This window comes from Colossoma macropomum, unplaced genomic scaffold (assembly GCF_904425465.1).
Source record: "Colossoma macropomum unplaced genomic scaffold, Colossoma_macropomum, whole genome shotgun sequence".
Classification (NCBI taxonomy): domain Eukaryota; kingdom Metazoa; phylum Chordata; class Actinopteri; order Characiformes; family Serrasalmidae; genus Colossoma; species Colossoma macropomum.
The window spans coordinates 33727975-33752379 of record NW_023494793.1 but is presented as its reverse complement, the minus strand read 5'-3'; the positions used below and the strand labels follow the sequence as shown (position 1 = coordinate 33752379).

General features: G+C 39.4%; 2 protein-coding genes across 3 annotated transcripts; both read left to right on the top strand.

Moving 5' to 3' along the window:
* The first annotated feature begins 850 nt into the window (after positions 1-850).
* sypl2b (synaptophysin-like 2b) lies at positions 851-9779 on the top strand. 2 transcript variants are annotated; one of them, XM_036579310.1, is made up of 7 exons: positions 851-965; positions 1154-1228; positions 2724-2845; positions 2963-3170; positions 5170-5361; positions 5572-5724; positions 7885-9779. In XM_036579310.1, the coding sequence occupies exons 2-6, from the start codon at positions 1157-1159 to the stop codon at positions 5689-5691; spliced, it is 714 nt and encodes a 237-aa protein (XP_036435203.1). In that variant the 5' UTR covers positions 851-965; positions 1154-1156; the 3' UTR covers positions 5692-5724; positions 7885-9779. The 2 variants fall into 2 exon arrangements, with proteins under 2 accessions (XP_036435203.1, XP_036435204.1); XM_036579311.1 differs by having other exon boundaries at positions 857-1228.
* A 2707-nt stretch (positions 9780-12486) lies between these two features.
* Positions 12487-21539, top strand: atxn7l2b (ataxin 7-like 2b). The gene is given in 11 exon segments (XM_036579309.1): positions 12487-12508; positions 12511-12615; positions 13708-13776; positions 13932-14250; positions 15205-15413; positions 15552-15634; positions 17651-17865; positions 17978-18167; positions 18395-18516; positions 19225-20059; positions 21092-21539. Coding segments are annotated over 11 exon segments (2187 nt in total). The 3' UTR covers positions 21110-21539.
* Positions 21540-24405: the final 2866 nt, after the last annotated feature.

Genomic DNA, 24405 nt, shown 5'->3' with positions numbered 1-24405 from the left:
CTACCTTGGGCAAAGATTATTGCATGGTACACAGATCTACGATCCTGAGGCATAATATGACCAGCAATGACAAGCAACAGTGATAAAAACATGCAAAAAGTCATTGTTCTTAGTAAAAACATAATAATAATAATAATATGAACAAGAATAATAATAACAATATTAATTATAATAATAACAATAATAATTTATCATATCTCATATTGCACTGTCACTTTGTTTATGCATCCATAAATGTCAAATTGTTAAAGGTAAACTGTACAACTGGTAACATTTATTGCTACAGTCCATAGTCAGTAGTTCATTCACTGGAGGGACAGGCACCACTGCATTGTCTCATGCATAGTATTCATGCAATTACTTTGTGTTTTTGTACTGCACATTATTCTTAATGTTTATTGTTTTAGTATATTTTATTTTATCTCTACTTTCTTTTTATATATCTGCAAATAGTGTACGACAATACTTTGATCCTGTTCATTTTGCTCTTGTGATGCTCTTTACTGTGCTTTATACTTCTGCAATAGAAGAATTTCCCTCAGGGATTAATAAAGTGATCTATCTATCTATCTATCTATCTATCTATCTATATAATAATAATAATATAATAATAATAATAAACGCTAAGGCCCTAAAAGGTCCTGTTTGCACCCCTTCACTTACAGACAGCCCTCCTCCAGAGAGGAGCCAACTGATGCTGCACTAAAGCAAGACTGCTTTAAAGGGGAATTTCACCGATGTAGAAATTTTGAAATATTTTGATATATTGAAAATATTTGAAAAAATTTGAAAAAATGTTGGAGTTCCCCTTTAAGACACTGACGTCACGGGTCACGTAGACATTAATTTGCCCGAAGAAAAAAAAAAAGAGAAAAAAGTTTGACAAGTTTCCAGACATCTAACTGTCAGAAGCGCAGAGAAGCAGGATTCCTTCACTATCCGCTTCAGACTGCTGGACAAACGAGGTAGGAGTGGAGCTGTGGTTGGAGTTGATGGAGGGTGTAAAAACACCGAGGAGAACATAGCAGAAATGTAGCCGAGACGCATGAAACTAACACCAAAATCGCAGCGTTGCTTTTTCCGGGTTTGCGGACGAAGTTTGCTTGACTGAGGGTGTCGACTGATTTAATTTGTCCTTTTATTTTTCCTCTAGAAAATGATGAGCGCTTTCAATTTAGATATCAGACCACTGAAAGAGCCCCTGGGATTTATTCGTGTCCTGGAATGGGTGAGTGCTGGTGTTCATCATGTCAGACACAGGCCTGCTGCTGCACACTGTTACATTTCATTTCGAGAGCAAGTCGAATGAAATGCTCTTTAAGCTGAAGTGGGCGAACTGTGGCCTGTGTTAGTTAACGTTGCTCAGAGCCCGTGTGTGCTGCATTGCCACCATTTGCTTTATTACTCCGTTATTTAGGACTGAACACCATTGTTTAGCTCTTCAGAGGTGTAGAGACGAATGAGCAGTGCTTTATCCGCCTTTGCAACTGAACATACTAGGTCTCAGGAAGCCTATTAGACACAGCCTATGAGTAACTGTACGCGAGTTACAAATGGTAGATCATCTGCTTTCCTTTTACATTTTATTGGTATCACTTGACAATTTTTTAAGACTGGTTAATTGATTTTTTTCTCCTGTTGGAAATAGTAATTACTTGACCCATTTATCTGGTAGAATATTTTATCTTCAAATGGCATAAGTTATAGGACATTTCCTACTATCTAAGCTTGTATTAAAGGGGAATGCCAATTTTTCAAATGTTTTTGCATAATTTTGTTGTTGCAATGTAAACAAATTCATTCAGAGTGGTTTAAGGTAAAATGGTTCATTGTAGAGCAAATTACAGACTCAGATTTCTTTACAGTGGTGGTGATAGGAACCAGAAGTCGCGATGTCTGTAACACAAATATAGCCATTTTATTTATTATCCAAAACCACTAGTGAACCTACTTGTGTCTTGTAAGATTTTATATGTAATGTTTATAATGGTAAAATAGTAGAAAATCTGAAAAAATAATTCTTGGGGGGACTATTTTGCCTTACCACACCCTGCATGTACCCCTCTGCCATGAATGGATTCAAAATAAGCCAAAACTTAGGCCAGAAATAGGCCAAAACTTTATCATAAAACTGTTGTAAAGCAGTGTCTCAGGCATCAGGCACCATATTCATAACCATTTTGTGAGGAAGCTTTTAGAGGCATTAAACTCCTCAGACTTCCCTATCACCACCACTGTGAACAAGTCTGACTCAGTAAGTGTCTCTAGAACATCAAACCACTCTAAATGACTTTGTTTACATCTGAACCAATTAATTATGTCTAAATTTTGAAAAACGTAAGATTATAAAAAAAAAAAAACAGCCATCACAGCAGCACCAAACTGGCTTCTGATTTAAGTGGTTTTTGGTTTGCTAACGCCCAAACTAGCACATCCTGTGTGGAGGAGGTTCTTGGTGAGGAAGGGAGACCAGCGAGCGCTTATTTGAAAGTAAATGAGGTTTCAGTATCTGACCTGGAGTGTTTTTTAATGACAGCTAAAACTGAGCAGAATCCCCAAGCCTCCATCCACCTCAGGCCTCTGTGCACTTAACAGCTTTTAAGTGTTGACCTCATTGAACTGTGACTCAGAATTATAACATGTCATCAGTCATTTGATTTTAAGCAAGTTGCTTTCCATTCTGAGGTCTCTTATGTGTTTGTTTTTATGGACTGTGGCTTCAGGTTTTTGCCATATTTGCATTTGCATCGACCAGCAGTTACTCTGGTACCACAAGCTTTAATGTCCAGTGCCAAAAGACTGAACCTGTCCATGAAATCAACATCACCTTCCAGTACCCTTTCAGGTAAATATCGTAAACATTTCTATTGAACATTATCATAATTTATTACTACACACCAGTATGAACTACCATGTGTTATCATTTGGAAAAATACAAAGTGTTGTCCTGTTTCACACACAGGCTCAATGAGCAGTCATACCACGTCCCAGCCTGCAAAGTCAATGCCTCAGGTGAGACCGTGGAGTACAAGCTGACTGGAAACTATTCATCTTCAGCTGAGTTCTTTGTCGCTGTTGGAGTCCTGGCCTTCCTCTACTGCACCGCTACTCTTGTGCTGTACCTGGGTTACCAGCACCTGTACCGTGAGTCTAACCGCGGACCTATTATAGTGAGTGCATTAGTCTGTTATACAAATGTTTGAAATCAGATTTGGGTTGCCATTGTTCTCGCCGTTCTAATAGCATACTAAAAAGTTACAGTTCTTTTCTGATGCACTGATTTTACCAAATACAGTCATGGTGACAAACTTCTGGTAAATTTGTTTCTTGCTAAGCTCTGCATCTTCTTGTATAATATAAACGCTGTAGTGTCTGTAGTTGTTTTTACACAGTAAAAACATGTTAAGAAAGCAAGACCTAATTAACAATGTCTGAATCTTTCTGAGCCAAACAAAAACAGCTGTAACAGATGTGTCAAAGTCTGTAGTAACATTTTAAGCATTATATTAAATGTAATGAAAGCAAATAATAACAGTTTTAAGAGCACATAGACATTGAAGAGCAGTGTTTATATGCTTCAGTTGAGATGCTAAATGTAGATCTGTAGAACCTAATATACTAAATAATATTAATACAGATTCAAGAATAATATTACATAACCTTTATGGTATTCTCTGTTATATATAGTGTATAACATTTATGATAAATGCACAGTAAGTGGGATTTTCTGAAATCTTAAAGCTGTTTATGGTAAGTCATGTACTTCCTATTAACATGTTATATAGTAAACCTGTGGACCACCAGAAAGCAAGTAATACAGTGGCCCCAAAAAGTGTTTGGACACTTTCACCATTTAGTCACTGGTAAACTTTAATGAAGTTATTTAAGTGACTATAAAATGTTGAAGAAAATGATATTTGTTTCAGAGAAAAACTCTTTAAGCGCAACATCGATCTGATGGTAGACTCTTTGTGTGGAGAAAGCCTGCATGAGCTTGAAATCAGATGTAATGGTGACAAATGAAACAAAGTTTTTCGCTTGCATGTGGACTGTTGAATTGTACGGGCAGTGTACATTGTTTCTAGAGGCAGGGGGCACAAAATAGCTGAAGCGGCTTCATGTGCTGTTGTTGCGTGGCTTGTATTAATATTGTTTATCGTTTGAAAACGTTTTAATTTCTTTCTTATTATTAAGGAAATTATTTTTTCACTGAGTTTAATGCTAGAATGCTATCACCGGCCCACTATGGATCACTGGCTCCACCTCAATATTAGTCTAGGACCACCAGAGGGTGCTTCATAGCTCATTTGTGATCTGCAACCCAGTGGTTGACAAACCATGCTGTAAAGCACAAACATGAGAATGTCAGTGTGTGGGTCTGTTTTTACAGTGCTGTTGGTGAGCTTGTGTTCACTGATAAGATCATGAACTCAGAAAGAATTTTTGAATGCAAACATGAGGAAACTCTGCAAAGAAATTGTTTACATGATAAAAATCTTTTTAAAAAAAGAAAAGCTTTTTGAAAGCATGGTACAGTCTTGGGATGGTCCACTTGAAATAAGTATTACTTGGTTTGACAATGAACTTAATATATTTTTAAATATGGCACAGCCACTTTTTGGAGTCACTGTATATGAAATATGAAATATGCAAATGTTAGGTGTGCCTTTTCACAATTTTCAGCATTGAGCTCAAATTAGGACTGAACTGAATGAGCTTTACATTGGTGTTCTGTGCTGCTGACTGATGCTGACTGATGTTGAGATTTAATTAGATTTCCTCACACATTTGTGCAAATGAAGAAACAGAAGAGTGTGTTTTAGTGAGTAGTTGCAAATGTGGGCTTAGGAGGCCAGGAGCAAAAGCAAAGGCATTTCAGGAGACCTGGTTCTAGAACTAGCAGATACATGTTAGCTTTACGCTCATGTGATCGCTTTCTGATAAAAGACCTGAACCAGCAGAACTAGAAGGATCCAGAAAATTGACTGGAAAGGAAAAAGAGTTGGTGCCGGCAACAAAACACACAACTAAACACTGGAATAATTTGATAGCACATGCCATTATGGCATATGCTACTTGTGGTGATTTCGGTCCATGTGATCTTGAGCACAGTGTGCACACTGATGTTTTTCGCCACAATATTTACATGAACTTACTATCATTCAACAGGATCTGCTGATAACAGGAATCTTCACGTTCCTGTGGCTGGTGTCCTCCTCTGCCTGGGGAAAGGGTCTGACTGATGTGAAACTTAATACAAGCCCAACTTTACTTGTCTACATAGCTGAAGCTTGTAAGAACAAACACAATAACTGCACAGCGGGGGCACTTCCTGCCCTTGGCCCCCTCAATTCCTCAGTGGTAAGATGGCTTTGATGGGCAGCATCATAGGTGGATACAGAGTCTCTTAAACTTCTGAATATTTTATTTACCTTGTACTTCTGGTATCTGATGAGTGTTATTAAAGCACCTGTCAGTATGTTATAAATGGTTTTAATGATTGAATGATTCTATAACTATAAATACACACAGTTGCTTTTCTCACTATGTGCACTTTTACACTTTTTACAGATTGCTGGATTCCTCAATCTCATTTTATGGGCGGGAAACTGCTGGTTCATCTTTAAAGAGACACCTTTCCACAAATCGTCAGCTCCTTCAGCCACTCAGCAAGAAGGAAGGCAGCCTTGACAGAAGAAGAACTTATGTCTAATCACCAAGCAGGTGTTGTTATAGTTCTATTTTGCACTGTGTTTATTGAATTTTGCCATAATTAACATTGCACATTATAAATACATAAATAAATGTGTGCACAAGGATATTGCATTTAGACAGTTGAATCTAGATGGAGAACTTGTACACTGAAGAATAATATCAGATAGCAGTACAGAATGAAAGTGTTAGTCCCTGGGGAACTCCTGCGTGTTCTCAAAGTAGGTGATAAAAGAACTCGACAGTAGAACCTCAGAGAATTGAAGTTAAAGTTTTGTGAAAAGTACTACATCCTTACATCACTTAGAAGCTAGATGTACAGATTTCCACAGAAGAACAAGTCGCTCTTGCACTACAGTTTCAATGCTGAATGAGGATCCTACAATTTTAGCTTCTTCAGTATTGAAAGAGACTATTCTTTGCCGGGGCGGCTTGTCCATAAGCACAGCTTAATAAAAATAAGATAAAAATAATACAGACAAATTCATTTCAAAATCGTAACTCATTCATAATGTTTTCTTTCTTTCTCTTTATTTGGGTCCCTCCCACCCACTTTGCATTACCTTTCCTTGAATTGTAAAGTCCTTCAGATTGGTTTATTGTGACATGCATTTTAAATAAACTTACCAACTTGGATTTCTTTGCAGTGGTGGTGATGGGAACCTGGGGTCGTAATGGCTGCATCCAAAAGTGACCAGTGAACCTACAAGAGTTTTTATATATAATGTTGATGATGATAAAATAGTAGTAAATCTTAAACAAGTATTATTCTTTGGGCACTATTTTGCCTTACAACACCCTGCATGTACCTTTCCATCGTAAAAATGCATAAGTGTATTTTTAAAAATATGCTTTAGGCTGAAACCTCACCTCAAAACTATTGTCAAACAATTTAACTATTCAGACATCCGACTCGTATAACAACCATTGTGAACAATTCTGATTTAGTAAGTTTCTCTAGAACAGCATTTCACATCAAACCGTTCTGAATGACTTTTATATCTGAACGATTTAATTATGCAGATGTTTTCGGAATTCCCCTTTAATTAATACCCTGACTCAACCGCCAGCCCCCAGTGGTCTTCGGCAATTCCAAAAATTGTCCTTGGGTTCCTTGGGTCACTCTCTAGAACCTCAGAGACAAAGTGTCAAAGAAATGACTCAAGACACTGATGTTCTGGACGGTAAAAGAATGTGGCTGATATTCCAGGGTGAGCTGTGTCATCTATCACACCTGTTTTCCAGGTTTAGATATACAGTAGCTCTGGCGATTGGGACATGGATAGATGGATAGTGTACAACTGTACAACTGTATTGAAGGCCAAGCCAGGCACATGTTTTCATACATAATCTATCAGCTACCTTATCCCACCAATCCTCTGTAATCTCAGCATCCATTTCTTGTTCCCAGGCAGATTTTGTTTTGCTAATTGAATGGATTTCAAAAGATGTAAGATGATTATAGACCAGTGAAGTAATTGCTTTTTTGATGTGGTGTTAAATTCAAAATGACAGCAGGGAAAACATGAAATGGGAAGAGACATAATGCCTTATTTAATAGCATAATAACATAATTTAATAATTTAATTTAATCAAATAATGTCTGGAAATAATTGAGAAGGTGGCATCATAGGTCATAAAAATTGTACTTGGAAGGCAGACTGATAAAACTAAGCTAATATTAGCTTAGTAGATAACGCCTTTACTGTTTTCAGAGAGTAAATGCAGAATCTATAAGAAAGAGAGGAAATTAGTGATTGTTACACAACAGACTCAGTGTTGATGCACAGTAGAATTTTGAATGACTTGTAAATTGGTGCCAAATTTTGAAAGTAGAGGTTTTTGTCAGCATAACAAGAGGGAGAAACTAATAGCAAGCAAAGTGAGAAAGGCTGACATGCATGACTTTTTTTTCTGTGACCTGTAGTGTTAATCTTTAATGCAGATTTTAGGCTGTAAAATCAAGATGTGAAGAGAAAATGAAAACGAGTGACATTTGTATCATGATTCTAAATGAAAGGAGAGGTCTGTCGGTCAAAGCTGCTGTGCTGCCGCATTCATGGGAGTTTTGCAGCATGGTCACGAAGGAAGGCTTAGTTTAGGGTTATGCACATAACAAAAAGTAATGAATAACCATGTAATGCCATTTTATTCTGTGTTATTTCTTTGCAGGTTATACCATAAAAAGAAGAGAAAGTCCCAACTACTTTTGCTGACAGCTCTGTTGCAATAGCAAAAGTAAAGGAGATACTGGACAGCGTTTACAAGCCCCATGTGCCACTGGAAAATATTGACAGCATAGATCATTGTTTCAAACCCTAGCCAGTGGAAAGAAATACAGGAGCTGAATTAAGAAGTTAAATTTGTCCTCATCCTGCTTTTTTGAGGGCAAATTTAATTCCAGCTAAAAGATAGCTCTACTTTTTTTTGTCAAATGCTGTTTCCATGCTTGTTCACACTTTAGGAAGCATGGATGAATATATTATGTTTAAATGTGTTTGCATATCTTTAAAAAATAACCAGTGTTCTTTAAAAAAAAGTCAGTTTGCTCCTCTGATAGGACGGCTCACCAGCACCTTTGTAGCACTGAGGAAGGACAAGCCATGTAGGTACTTACATTTGTGGAGCCAAATGACCATAAAACTTTACAGTGTTATCACCACAGGAGAATAATATTAAGGATTTAGAATCTTTGGTGAATAGATTACATTATAAATGTAAAACAGACTAAAGTCAGTGTTGAAGAAGGTTTCCAGACTCTCCCATAACAGAGACCAAGACGTAAAATAAATTTATCAATAGAGGCAGAAATAAAAAAAATCTGCATCAGAAAGAAGAATCAAACCATCATAATGCGAGCGTGTAGCAACGATTGCTGCAGTTTTGAAACGGTACACAGCAATGGTTTCAGTCTGGAACTTTTAATGTGGTTGAAATTAGAGCAGTACTGGCACTAAATTACTTTGCTGTGAATTATACGGGTACCTAAAATACCTAAACCGTTATGTTAATTTCATTTTGTTAAGTTAAAACAAGACATATACAAGACTGAGCTGTTTCAGATGGACAAGAACAATACAAAGCACAAGCCATTCAGATGCAGGGTAATGTTACAATGCTTTATTTACATTTTTGGTATCAACTATAGAAACTGTGTAAGTGCCTCACAAATTAAAATACGCATGTCTGAATGTAATTCTGAATACTAATTCTGAAGGCCACAGCTTGAAACCTTGCCAGGAAACAATATGTTTTTGTAGGAAAGAAATGGTTAAGATGTTACTGGTAGTGTTTAGGTACATTTTTGTTTACACAGGTGTTTTTCCTAAGCTGGTTATAGAAACTGTGTACATTTCTGCATGAATATGAATGTATTGACATCAGTTTTACTGATAGTATTACATGTTTTGCTCCAGAAGTATTTTGTGAAATATGATATGTTTTGTTATATACATTTTCTCCTGTTTTTGTAGACTTGAATTTGAGGTTACATTTCAGTTTTTCAGTATGCTGTATGTTTTCTATGTAGTTTTATACTTGGACCACTATGGTAAAATTTTGTGGCTTCTATCATCTCCAGCAATATCACCACTATCTTAGTGACTGAATGTAATTCTGTTAAGGTATTCATGCTCACAGACCTTGAAAATATATATAACAAACTAAAGAATGTTTTCCTTCCCTTTTGCTTTTGTTAAACCAGAAGTGCCCAGTCCTGGAGACCTCCCACCCTGAAGAGTTCAGATCCAACACACCTGGCTTTAATATTCAGATGCCACTGAACGCCTTCATTACCTGGACCAGGCGTGCTGGATTTGGGCCGGAGCAAAACTTTGCAGGGTGGTAAATCTCCAGGAGCAGGACTGAGCACCCCTGTGTTAAACTCTGCAAAAGTGATGGGCAGATGCTTTAGTTTATTTAGAATAATAATTGGCAGTGTTCCGTTTAAAACAATTTATTTTTATGTACCTCAACATTTGTTGTCTTATATATTAACAAAGTTTAAAAAAAACATATTTTGACCTTGAAATGTGCCTTAATTAAACAGTGTTTTCTTAATCGTTCAATGAAGTAATTTCATTATGTGTTTGCATGCAAGAACCAACATTCAGAGAAGTATATATGAGCGGTGCATTCATGAATAGGGTGAAAACTAACCTAAAGTGTAATCCATTCTCTCCAATGTAATGATGATTTGAAGACTCCATAGATGTATGGCTGTAATAATATTGTTAGCTATCAGATATCCTTTTGCATTCGACAGCTTTCATCATTCTGTGAAAGACTGCGCGGGCAAATAACGCAACAATTCAAGAAAAACGTTTCTCAACGTAAAATAGCAAAGAACGTCTGGATGACATCATCACTGGTACATAATATTAAAAGATTTAGAGAATCCAGAGAAATCTCTGTGGGCATCTTCAGGCCTCAGGTGGCACTGCATTAAAAACAGACACGCTTCTGTAGCAGAAATCACTGCATGGGTTTAGGAACACTTTTCGAAAAACGCTGTGAACACAGTTCGTTGCTGCATCCACAAATGCTAGTTGAAACTCTACCATTTAAAGAAGGAACCATATATAAACAGGATTTGTTTCAGGGTCCAGTTTGAATGATTATATTTACTGCACAAAGGCTTCAGCATAAAATAGTTCTTTATTTACATATTATTCATTATTTAGGCTGTATTATTTATAGATACTATAGGCTATAGTATCTGTTCTGCTGCCTAAGAGATAAATGCAAAGCAATATCATTTAGAAATGCATCACTACCCACATTCAAATGAGCACAGAGCAGTAAAGTAATGCAAGGTGAGCTATAAGAGTACATGCAGGGGTGGAATAACTTGGTTGTGTCAGTAGGTTTAAATTACTTCGTGACAATAATTCAATATTTGGTTTCAATAGGTGGCCTGCACACCATGTATTTCTCCAATCAAAGAGCTTAATTTGGGTTCATTGCAGCTATGGCTTCCTTATTCATCATTACTATAATAATCATGCTGTCATTTTAAACTAAAACTCAGATTGGTTACATGCTGCACACACTGATGCAAAGAAGTCTCGAAGCAGCATGGAGCCGCAGCACTTAGCCAAACAGCTACCATAGTGAAACCATTATATGTTTGAACATCACATGATTATTAGTTAACTCGAAGTGTCCGCGTATTGTCAGATAGTGTGCAAATAGTTGTTGTTTTGCATATTTATGATCAGAAAGGCCATGTGCTACTGTGTGCTTGGTTACTGCGCTGATATCAATTCCTGGCCTGGGACATGGGTGAGTCAAGGGAGGTGAATTGTGGCTCAAACAAGGCAGGGAACCACTGCACTGTTTTCAAGCAAATCAAAACTATTTAATCTGCCTTTGGCAGTTTTCAGACAGTTTTTACTCATGCTTAGGTTGGGGGACCTACATCGGTCAGCCCATGAGTACACGTGTATCATCTTCATTGGGTCTCACAGTAAAATGGAAATATTATGTAAGACTAAGTAAGGTTTATTTGGCCATATCTTGCCTGCTTTGACAAAAACAAACAATATCAAAATGGATCAAAACTCTGAACACTGTAATAGTGTTACTTTGTGGAAAAAAGATGAACTCTTCCTTTAACAGTTTAGTTTGCAAAGCATGTAAACTTCATTTGAAATGAGACATTGTGCTGCTTCTGCATGGAAGGTTTACGTTTAACTGGACCAGTTCTTACGGGTAAGCCGACTGATACTCAATTCTGACCTTTCTGAGAATCGACCCTCACATGAATATACTGATGGTAGTTTTTTCTTTAAGCAGTGAACTTAATGTTTTACTAAATATAATGACTTCAATGTTAAAAAAATTAAAAAATTGTAAACTGTAGGATAGGAACTACTTTTTCTTCCGCCCTCTCAGTTTATGTGGTAGTTTATTAACACAAAGGCTTTCAAATGTATTTTTTTGAGATACACATATTTACTGGAGTTCACTGTATAAATCGCATAGAATTCCCATTTATATGTGTACAAGACAACTTTTAAAAGTACCAGTGTTGGCATGTTCAGCACCTGATTAAAATCCTGTGGTACTCCGGGGCCCCCGTAATACCCCATGAGTTTTCTGAAAAGGCCTTAGGTTTTAGTGAAAACTCATTCTACTGATTCTTCACAAAAAATCTCACCTGTACCAGAGTTAACTCCTCCTCTAAGACATAAACAAGATCAGTCAGATATCACTATGAAATGCCAAAATAAGATGCCTAAATGATCCTGACTAAGTTTTTCCCTCATAGATGCCACTGTCTGCCGAATTCCCACAATGATGATCATTTTTGGATATGTATGGTTAGTTTATCAGGCTGACTGTTGTGGTGTATGAAATGATTTAAAGTTAATTGTTTCAAAAAGTGATAACAGACTGAAATAATTTTAAACCTGCACTTTTTTGAAGCAACTTTTTGGTGCCCCTTTGTATTGGGTGCCCCTGGGCAGTCACCCAGGCCACCCATATGGTAGATCCGGGCATGTGTATGCTGGTCTTTGTATTACTTGTTGTCGGATCAAAAGAAAATTAGTGGTATCGCCCACCTCTAGCTCTTAATTCTGGACTGGTGCTGCTGCCTGGAGCAGGTGGTGTAATTGTTTAGTTTAATACAGGTTTGGTGACAGCCCTGTTGCTGGGAGAGCTGTTTCTACGGTCTGAAGCAGAAGAACTCCGCAGACTGAAGCCTGAGCACAAATGAAATCCAGGGATCGTGAACGCGCGCAGTGACGTCGCAGCTGCGCTCCTGTAGCGATGGTGGCGGAGTGCGCGCGCGCTGGACAGTAATGGCTGCCCTAGATCGGCGGATTTCTATCCTTGATGAATTTGTAGGGCAGAGCTGGAACACCTGGGTAGATAAGGCCGACGTTTCCACACCGGAGGGTGAGTGATGGCTTCGCCCTGAACCCTATCTCGTCTGACAGCGCGTCTAACGGCCACAGTAACATCATTTCTTTAAAACGGACAAGACCCATTCACCCCGAGCCAAACAATAGACCCGCCGGGTCCTAGCGCGGCTCGGGTTCGCGGCCGGCGCAATACTTCGGCAAACCTCCCAGGTCCTAGCGCTCAGTTAGCCCACTGACAAAAACACGACAGCTCGTCAAAATATGTGTGTGTGTAGGGACAGGGAGGTGGGCGCGGCTGTGGTTGCCGTGTGTGTATGAGCCTTAATATTTTACGTCTAAAGGCTTGAGGACGCGGTCCAGTTGGCAAGCTAGCTAACATGCTAACCGAGCTTAGGTGGGCTATGGCAGCTAGCTTAGCAAGCTAAAATGAATTGAAGACAACGGGAAGTGAAGGTGGAGCTCAGGCCAGCAAACTAACATGGCAAATAACCCACTGAGCTCAGTTCCACAGTATACACACCTTATTCAGCCTTACTCACTGCCCTGTTGACAGGCCGTTCTTTTGGCTCAGGGTTGCCTTAAATTTTGGCCTCAAACCTGTGTGTCAATAGTGGAACATCTCCCAAAGGCTAGCTGGGATGTCTCGGTAAAACCAGAGTTGCGCCTTCATGTTACATTTCCAGGGACAAAACCAAAGGCATATTGACTTGGATGCTACATTTGATACTATTAGCATGTGTCTCACCGTATTTGACTGCTGAAATGATGTCCAGACTGATGCCCCCCTGTACAACAACATCTTTACGGCTCGCTACTTCAAATAAATCCACATTACACGCGGTATTGTTGGGGAGATTATGTGTCAGAATAACTAGGCCACTTATTCTGGTGGGAAAGAAAACACTGATCAACCAACTCGGCCAGCACTGCCTCTGTTACCAAGCGGGCACTATGGTTAATGTGGGTCAAATAAAATAAGTTAAATCCACCCGTCGTAGGCTGAGGTTAATGACAGCAGCATTTTAAATTAAGAAACAAATTGTGCCACAGTGACTTTTGCCTTCTGATCGTTTGCTGTGTCTTCTCTGTAACTTCACATCCGATGTTCCTTGATTGCTCCTGTCAGGGACCTCTGGGGAAGAGTGCAGCAAGAATGTGAAAAAAAGGTTGGAAACCATGACTCTTAGAAAAGAGGGTGAGTGACTGTCACTGTCTCACTTAACCGATTTTAAGTCAACAACATTTTTATGACTGACATAGGCGGTGTCTCCTGTCAAAGATGGCAGCTTTCTTTGAATTGCTATAAACATTCAGCCACCTACATACTAAAATACGCTTCCCTGTTCACAGACATGTGCATATATGGACACTGCCCAGCGCAGGATGAATTCTATTTGGTGGTGTGCAGCCACTGTGGGCAAGTGGTGAAGCCGCAAGCTTTTGAGAAGCACTGTGAGCGACGCCATGGTCCCCTCAGCAAGCTCTGTGGCCCTCACTCTTCCCTTTCATCTCCTCCGCCACACTGGCCACAACAGGGACGACCACCCACCCAGCACAGTGGTCTTCATGACAGCAGGGAGGGAAAGCAGCAAGGGGCTGGACCCCCTCGAATTCCACCACTGCATCCTCCCATCCACAAATCTCCAAAAGCCCAGAAGGATGGAACCAGGTGGGGAGAGATTAAGCCTTTAATTCAAAAAGTAGCTATTTCTGCCATTTTATCTACTGTTCTACTTTAGGAACATGATTTCTCAGTGCTGTTGTCTCATTTATTTTGATGTGTAAACGACATAATATAACAAAGCCACAAATTTATAGTTCTTAATTGTTTAGTTTTTGTCAAACTGCCATTTACTTTGCCCAGTATGGGCATACACACAGCCTCTGAATGTATCAGTGATGATAGATGTGGTAAGATAGGACTGATCACAGAATGTTTAAGATACTTTTACTTGTGTAAATGTACTAAATCTAGAGTGTCAGGTATTAATTAGTTTAATTAAACATACTGTTGGGAAGCAGTTCTGAAAGTTGTTAGTCTAAGGCTCCTTTTGTGGATAGTAAGTGCCACTGTGCTCCCCGTTGCCCACCCACTGCCCCAGTCATTGCTTTCATTTCATTAATGAGGACCATGTTTTACCCGAACCTTTTATTCTTTTTTAGCCTTCTCCGCAGCTATCGCTGATCTGCACATACTAGAAACGTGGCCCTGTTCTGTGACATTACAGAGGTTTAGTGGGCAAAGTATGGCAGTGAAAAGTGATTGGTTGGCATGTATTTAATTGTAATAAGGTTTAGTAACGTTAACATCATTTTTAACCCCTTAAAATTCCAGGCAGGCTCTTGCCATTTAAGGGGTTAAACAAAGTACTATGTTTTTAGATATGGCTGTTTAATAAACTGGCAAAATTAAGACCTGCTAAACCTCTGAGATTTTTCTGCACCTTCCTTAGCACCCCACTGCGTCCCCTGCAGTTTGAGAGCTGCTCCAGTAGGGAGTCACAGCAAAGTCGGCCACACCTGCATACAACTGTAGCACTTATTTCTTTGTCTGTACCATTAAACGTGTCCTAAATGCAAAGCTTTTCTTGTAAACTTTCCTTTATCTCTTTGTATTTTGCAGTATTTTGCAGCTTGATAAGTTCTCCCATGGGAGCCCTTCGTCACCTCCGTATTTGTGCACACCAACTCCTCGAGACCTACCATGGCATCCGGGGTCTACGCCACCCAAAAAGCCCCTTCCTTCAGAGAAGCCACTGCAGAAGGGAACGGACGTGCACAAGCCCCTGCCTGGACCCAGGACGTACAGCAGAACTTACAAAAAAGTTCCCAGTATGACTGTTTTCTTTTATATTTTTAGGGAAATGGCTATAGCTGGCTAACATAATTGTTTAAACAAAAACAGCTGTAAAGCTGCATTTATAAGATTAGACATAACTATCTATTTAATTTATGTTTTTATTTTTCCAGAGAAGGAATGCGACTTGGATAAGCACTGTGGAGTTCTTGATCCTGAAAGGAAAAAACTCTGCACTAGGCTGCTTACATGTAATGTAAGTACAAATTGAGCATACATAATAGAGAGGTATTCACATAAAAGTTACTTATCCACTATGGCCAGTTTCATGGACATGCACTAAGTTTAGTCTAGGACTAAACTGCAACATCAGTAGTAATTTACCTGCTGATCAACCATTTCTTTTGAAATTAAGGATTTTAATTAAGGATGCACCAATACCATTTTTTCTAGACATGAGTAACCTACTTAGATTAAGTAGTTAGTGTAAATGAGTGTAATGTACCTTAACAGTTACATCATTAAAAACTAGCTTATTTTAAATGATGTGAATTAGCTAGCTATGTTATATTCTTTAGCCTTCCGCCCAATGACAGCTGGGATAGACTCCAGCACCCCACCGTGACCCAGAGGGAAAGCGGTTTAGATGATGTGTGTGTGTGTGTGTGTGTGTGTTATATTCTTTACCTTTGATTGAGCTGCACTGCAGTGGGAAAGAGTGGGTTTTGTTCCATGTCATAAGAGTGCTTCAGTACAGCTGTAAGTAAAATATGTTTCATAGGTTTGAACCCCGATCTGTCTCTTTCAACAACAGGATCTGTAACACAGCCACAGCAGGAATCTCATCCGAAGAGTTCACTTGTGGAGTTTTATGTCTGGAGTAGTTTGTTTGGCTGGTTGAGCTGCAGTTGAATGTCCTCTAAATCCAGACATACCCTGTGTGATTTTAGAAATCCTGTTCTCTGGTGACTCACACATTCGGTGTGAACAGACCATCATGTACAGACAGAGCCTGTGATTTATATACTCACACTGTACGAAAATGCTCCGTCATGCTGCGTGAAACACAGCCTCTTCAGACAGCTCTGTCTATTAACAATTTCAGATAAAGCTGTTTCATTCAAAGTAATTGCTGCGCGCCGAGTAATGAGCAAAGAGAAACTAAGCAGCACTGCTAATACTGTGCTAAAAGCCAGCTGTATATATACATGGTAGGACACCAGAGTCTCTCTACAGCCTGTTTTACAAAAAAATCACCGCATTAACATTTATACCTCGTCATTCTACTCAGTCAGAGTAAAGTCAGCATATATGGACTTTGGTAGGAAATGTCATCTCTTTTGCCTCTTTTTTTCTAGACTTGGTAGATATAGGCGGAATGTTTAAAGTGACCAGTGACTTTGTGTCCGACCTGCATGGTGTCAGTAACACTTCTTTGTGTGAGCAGATCCTCTTTCACTGTCAGCCTGTCAGAGTCTTTGTTCATTAGCGCAGCGGTGTACACTTGGCTTATGTCATCAGCAGGTATCAGAATGTCGGTATCTTTGAATTTTTATTAGTATGAATATGAGTAAATGAGCAAGGTGTCGGCTCAGTACCCAGTACCGGTATCGGTATCGATGCATCCCAGGTTTTAATAGAGGAGTAATAGCCTCTACTGTTCTGGAAAGGCTCTACCTTAGATGTTGGAACATTGCTGTAAGGAATTGATTGCATTTAGACATAAGAGCATTGAGGGGTCAGTGAGGTCAGATACTGATGTTAGATGATTAGTTGTGGATCACAAATGCCACTTCAAGTCATCCCAAGTGGTATTGGATGGAGCTCCATCACTCCAGAGAACACAGTTCCACTGCTCCACATCTCATTGCTGTGTGCAGCTGAACACCTCTGACAGCAATGTAGCTGAACCTGCTAGAGAAAAGTGGAGTCTGGATGTTTTTGAACACATTGTGTGTATATATGTGATGTTCCATACACACTTCTGTTACATTCCCTGGAATCTATTTTTTTTATTCTACACTATAAGAATCACAGTATGATGTAGCTTCATGTTGCCACCTCAAAGCATGGCATTAACTTCCAAACTATATTAACTTCATATAAATATATATATATATATAATATATATATATATATATACACACACACACACACACACACATACACATATATAGTGTCATGTCAGGTCATATTGCTTCATCCTTCAAGAAGTTAACCATTAACTGTTTGAAGACCTAATATCTTGTGCATGTGCTCTCTTGTTCCTTAGATTCACTCTATCCACCAGCGCAGGCAGGTGGTGGGGAGGAGTAAGAGCTTTGATCAACTGGTTTTGGAACTGAAAATGAGCTCTAAAGCTCGGGAGCGGGCTCCTCCTGTGATTAGAGATGTGCCTGAAGAAAGTTCTCCTTGTCCTCAGGCCCCCACAGGAGATCCAGTGCCCCAGCCCTGCAGGCGCCAGATAGCCAGCTATGTTTCTCTCAGGTTTGGAGCAGTGCTGTTACATGAATATATATACACAAGATTAAAGGTGTGCATGAGTTAAATTCAGGTCATTAATGATGAACATATGTAAATGGTTGTGCATGTGTGGTAGGTCCAGGACTCCATCAGAGAGTGGTGTGGAGGTGGAGGAGCGAGGGCTGTGCTCTGAGGAGGGAGAAGGCATACCAGCCCAGTGCCCTCCACCTCATTCAGCCTCTCTCTCCAGTGAGGAAAGCGATGGTGAAAACCAGGAAGAATCCACGGATCTACCCACCAGCACCTGCCACCCCAAACCTTTGGGGGTGAGCTGGTCACTTTAAGCTATTTTTATATTTTACTTAATCTTTACAAACCCTGAAAATTGGAACCTTGAATACAAAAAGACATGAATTGTCAGTTAATGGTTGTGACAGCTCAGCTGCTGTGCTCTACCATTAGCAGTATTGCACCACTGCATGCACTGATCCCAAACAATATAAAAAATATTAGTCTTTATTATTTAAAATTCTCTCCTGCTTTCTCTCTGCAGCTGTGTACTTTTGGCGCGCGTGTGCTGGGATGTAGCGTGTTGGCGTTTGACCGCAGGCTCTTCCACCTGCGCTCTGCGCTCAGTGCCATGGTGGAGCACCATCTCAGCGCCCACCTGTGGAAGTGAGTCAGCCAGCTGCACCAAATGGCTAGCATGCTGTTTGAAGCTCCAAGACGTAGACTGTGTCTGTGGAAATTAGTAAAAGAAGTACGATTGAGAGTGGCTGACTTTGCTGCACTAAAGAATTTGTCACACTAAGGGATTAGAGGTTTGTTAGTACCAAAAAAGTGTATGCAGTATTATGCAAAAATTTGAACAGCCCCGCACAAGTTTTGTTGATTTTCTAAGTGAAAAACAGCTAACACATCCTCTACAACTTAAAGGTGGCATTTTTCTTAAAATATTAGTGCACAATTTGTATTTATTTGCTGAATTTAACATATTGGGGAGTAAAACATAAAATATGAAATGTGCTAGAACATTTGCTCAGACCACATTTTTGTTTTTTTTCCTCCACAATATGTTACATTCAGCAAATAATCAGAAATTATGTATTAAAAAGTGTGTTATCTGTAGAAGATATATACTTATTTTTACTTTAAAAATGTAATTTGGCAAGGGGTGCCCATAATTTTGAATATGACTATAGATACTAACACTGTTAATAAAGTAATAGTTTGTCAAAAAGTGATTTATTTTTAAATTTTCTCCTGAATCCAAATGTAGTTGATCAGCTAAACAAGCAAAGGGGAAATGCTGTAAATAATTTTTTTAAAGTAATATTTTTGAGAGTTTACATGGTTTTCCTAAAGCATTTCTGATCTCCATAGGAAAATCCCTCAGGTGTCCGAGCTGCGCTCTCATCACTCTCCATTAGCCTTCACATCTGCTTCTCAATCCCACAATGCTGTCCGCAGCCCACCTAGCAGAGTCCCTGCCCCGAGTGCCTCCTCTCTTAGGACTAGCACCTCCTCTGTCCCCAGACGTCCCCTTGGGGACACCAGCACCTCAGGACAATCAGAGCCTAGGGCATCCAACCGAACGCCCCCTTCCAAAACCCTGACCAAAGCCCCCGAAGCCTCTGGCCCCGGCCGACCTCGGAACCCTGTGGGCCGCCCCAGCAAGCAAACTGTGCAGGCCAGGCTTGGGCAGCTGCAGGACAGCCCCACGGCCAGAAAGCGCAAGAAGTCTCCCCCGCAGGAAGAAGACTCAAAGGGCCAGAGCAGGAGCTTCTCCGGCCCGAAAGATCGACAACCTTCCTCAGCCAGACCATCCCTCTCCCCTTCTCATGGACCAATCAATGGCGTCTTTTCGCCAGGCAGTAAGCCACAGCCACAGCTCCACGTTTCTGAGATGCAGGGCTTGGCCAAGCAAAGCCCCACCCCTATCCCTTCCCACATGTCTCCACCCTCTCCCCCAGAATCCTCCTCTAATGATGGTGGAGGTGCCTCAGGGCTGCACCGGAAGGCTCTTGGCCACGATCACAAAGGTCCCAGCAGGAAACGCAAGACCAGCGGTGCCTCTTCCCCCGAGCCTCCCTCACGCCACCCCAAACCCAACAGCCTGTCCTCCTCCCACTCCCCTTCCAGCCTGTTCTCCTGGAGGAGAGACAGCAAGACAAGGCCAGTCTCACTCAGTATGGAGAAGAAACTGGATGCACAGAAGGTGGGCTCCTTACTAAACTGTCTTTTTCCCCATTAGAGATTTAGGGTGCAGCTTGTTAACTACAATTAAAATAAGAAGAATGGCCAAGGTTGCACTACAAGGATAATGTAGCTAACAAGTAATGGTAGCTTATGTCATTGTACATGCATAAATGTTTCACACACTCCTCAGTCGACCGTGAGTAATCTCAAATAGACTGGCTTGTGTGTTAGCCTTGGGCCGATAGCTTATATCATAGAATATTGAGATAATTTGAAGCTACACTATGAAAGTTTTGGGGGTTTTAAGACTTCTCTGGTGGAAATGTGTAATTGCACGCAACATGCAGAAAAACATTTTCTAAAATCGTTCGTGCTTCCAATGATGGTGCAGCTTTGAAAGAGTATTTTAAGAGAACTTTTAAGTCAAAACGGCTTCAGAGGATGTCTCTGAATTGTCTTCTGTTGTCATCATATCTTTATCAGTATGATTTTGCCTTTGAGACCTAAACATCGAGTCAGGCCGGATTCTTGGAGGAAATGAAAGAGGGAATGAAATGGAGGAAATCAATGAATTTGTCCAGAGGCAGAGTGTCAGCACACCAGTTCGGCAATGTTTTTGTTTCTTACTAAACAAACATGCAGAAACATTGGATGTTAACAGTGTAACATGTTAATGCAAAGTATATAGGTAGTGCAGAACTGTAAAGGCTTTTAATCTTTATGAAGATAATAAATTGCGAGGTTATTTTAGAAGCTAGACCAGTTGGTAATTATATTAGCTTATGGGAAAACATTGTCCAAACTTATTATGCTGTTTCTGACACTGTACTGTATACATGGCACAGTGTTTTCCATGCATTGTGCCAGTTATACACCTTTACTTGCTCACTACATTAGCCTTGTACCTCCAGTGCAAAACTAAAGTAAACCTCGGATAGCCAAATATATCTTGGCATTTAGAGTAAGGGGTAAATTGTGTAAATTTGCTCAAACCATCCCTTTAAGTAATAAAATGTTTTCTTACTGGGTACCTTTTGTCTCCTCCCAACAGCCAAAGCTTCATCACTGAGGGCAGTCTGCCTTAAAACCCACCAGGAGTTAAAAGCCTACTGCCATGTTTTGCCACAAACTTTATGCACAGGACGTTCAAAGCGTTTGCAATTCACCCCAGGAGGATGTAAGTGTGTATGTTTTTGTGTGTGTGGGTGTGTGTGAGAGAGAATTTTGTACATTGAATTTATGTATGTGAATGGATGAATTGAATTCCTGTGTGTGAGTATAGAAATACCTCAAGTCCTACCTTATGCTGCTAAACAATGTCAGATGTTGAAATATAAAATAAATATCCCATACACTTGAATGAATACCTTTCTCCATTGTCATACTGTTGTAAGATGCAGTCATCCCCTCTCACCACTAGATGTCGATGCATCATCACTTTGTTCAGGCTCATGTGGTCACCAGGCCTGAACAATTAGAATATAAACATGGTTATGACATCAGAGTGTGGCACACGATGTGTTCTGTAATCATTTGTTTACAGTATATATAATTAAACTGCATAAATATTTAATTTTGGGTTATCAGAATTGATGCCTATGTGAATTAGCAATGCGTATTGATTTATGGACGACACCAAGTACAGTCGTATGCAAATGTTTGGGTGCCCCTCATCATGTGTTTCGTTTACAAAAATCATGTACAGAGAACACATTTCTGCACAATTATAGTCTATTTGCTGAATTTAACATGCTGGGGGGATAAATAAAATGTGGCCTGTACAAAAAGTATAGTGCATTTTGTATTTTATTTTTTTTATACATTAACCTTAGTAAATAAATAGACTAGTACTAAAATTTGCAGAAAAATGTCATATTTAAATTTGTTCCCTGTAGATGTGTTCACTTATTTTCACTTAGAAAATCAACAAAACTTGTAATTTGAATGGGGTGTTCAAGCTTTTGCATATGACTGTACATGTATGTTAAGGTTATACCTCACTTATCTATTCATGAGTGTTGTACTAGTTTATGCTCCTGTAATGTTTAGTTGAGCTCTTTACAATATTTAATTATTTTAAACTACACAAGGGCCATTAAGTTATAATAATAATGCAGTTGCATTGCCATTTTTATTCACCAAAATGCAGTATCTGTAATTATCAATAGTGGCTGGTATTTGATGACTCTTGTGCCAGCCTAAATGTCAAGTGTTGTACTGCAGAAAGATGGGAACTGGGAATAGCACTCCAAGACCAGTCCAAATGCCCTTTTGAGTGTTCCGCTGGTTTGGATGTGACTGGAGGTGACCTTGAACTTGGAATTCAATTGAGAATAACTTGCCTTATCCATGTTCTGCCCACATACGCTTTCCTTCATAGCTACTTTTATAATTGGCTTAATTTAATATGTACAAAAAAAACCTATTTAAACTAATGAGAAATTGAAGCACTGCAGTTTTTCTCTATATACTTGACTTTCTAATGATAATTTTGCATGCATGTGATAGGTCACACTGTCAAGATAGGTTGTAGATTGTTAGGGTAGTTTATTTCTTTGTGTCATCATTTTGTAAAGCAGTTGCTGTGAATGAATTGAAGTAATGCTTTTGTGGGTGGAGCCTGGTTAGGTCACTTAGGATTCATTTTCCTGTATTATGCAGTACAGTTGTGATATTATATGGATACACAAGCCAAGTATTAAGATTTTTTACCCATACAAACATAAACCATAAAAGCAAGCTGACTGCAAAAATGAAGCTGTCACCTTTTTATTCATTTTCAAAATTTGTCATTCTAATAATTTGTCTACATTAAAACCTCTACAGGTCTGGCATAAGCGGTTACCAAACTCTCCCTCTGCAGACAATCTAGCATACAGACTTATTACAGCAAGACCTCTCTAGCTCTAATACAGGACCAACATTATGCAGCATCTACTAGATATTGCACTCGTAATATGCTTACTGAGACATAGGCCATGTCTGTACTATGAGGCTACTACAACCCTCATAACATTCACTTTGTATTGATGAGAGTTCCAGTAAGTGGATATATTTCTTTCTTTTTTCTTCTCTCTTTCCCACAACTAAAGGCAAAGGCTTTTGTCAAACTGATCTAAATGCGGTCAGTGTGTTTGGAATCTACTAAACACACAGTACTGTGCCAAAGTCAGAGACTACCCTTCATTTATTTCATTTCCAGTCAAAAGAGCTATTAAGTACAAGTTATTCATGTTTCAGGAGACGGATATTTCTTAGACTATTAGATGTAAGATAATACACTTGCATAAGCAAGAAGAAAGTCAAAAGACAGGATTTTCCAAAACTATTTCAAAAAATGATTAACAGATCTTGAGAAAGTGGGACTCCAAACAACTGTGCAAAACCTGGTAGACCACCAAAACTGCCATCATCAAAGCTTTCATCTTTGAGAGAGAGGAGAAAATCAAGCTCCACTCTTGCTTCAGATCTGAAGGAATTCTGTCCATCCTTCCACTGTGTGAAGACATCTCAACACTGGGGGTCTGAAACGATGTGTAGCTGTCAAGATGCCCTTACCGAGAAAAGGAAGTAGACGAAAAAGAAGAAATCAAACAAAGAAGCTACTGGTGTTCTCAGAACAATGGACTGACCACCCCAGAGCCCAGACCTCAGCATCACTGAATGTGTTTGGGATTATCTGGATTGTGAGAAGCAGAAATTGCAACCAACTTCTAAGACTGAACTTTGGAAAAATGCAGATTTCTTTCAAAACAGATCTCCCAAAAAAATGGAAGAACTGAAAAATGAATAACTTGCAATTAATGGCAGATTTGACTGGAAATTAAATAAGTGAAGGGTGGTCTCTAAATATAGCACAGTCCTGTACTGAAGTTCCAACCTTTGTAGACAATGGACAGGCACGGCTACTTTCAATTAATAGTCTCTAATACCCAAAGACTCAGAACTAAACAAGATAAAATAACATGGACATACAGAGAAGGCTGTGAAAGAGTGCATACTTGTTACATACATACATTGCACCTGCCGAAAGAAAAGGACACACAATATTAAAGTAGTAGGTAAGAAAGAGGTATGCTGATACACAAGTGTCAGTGTGCTTACATTTTGTACATCACCCTAGCAAAGGTATTAGAGGCTAGTAATGTAAAGCAGAGCCAAGGCAATTCTCTAAGGTTCTGTTAAAATTGTCTCTTTAAATATAACAGTGTATTCCTGAAGAAGAGCATGTTTTATTATCCAACTACTCTGTAATACAGTGCTTTGTTGCCTCCGTAGGTACAGTTTGTGATGGCTTAGTGAAGGTTGATTTATTTACTAATTTCTTAATCTAGTTTACAGACCTAAAGTGACAAGACGTACTGT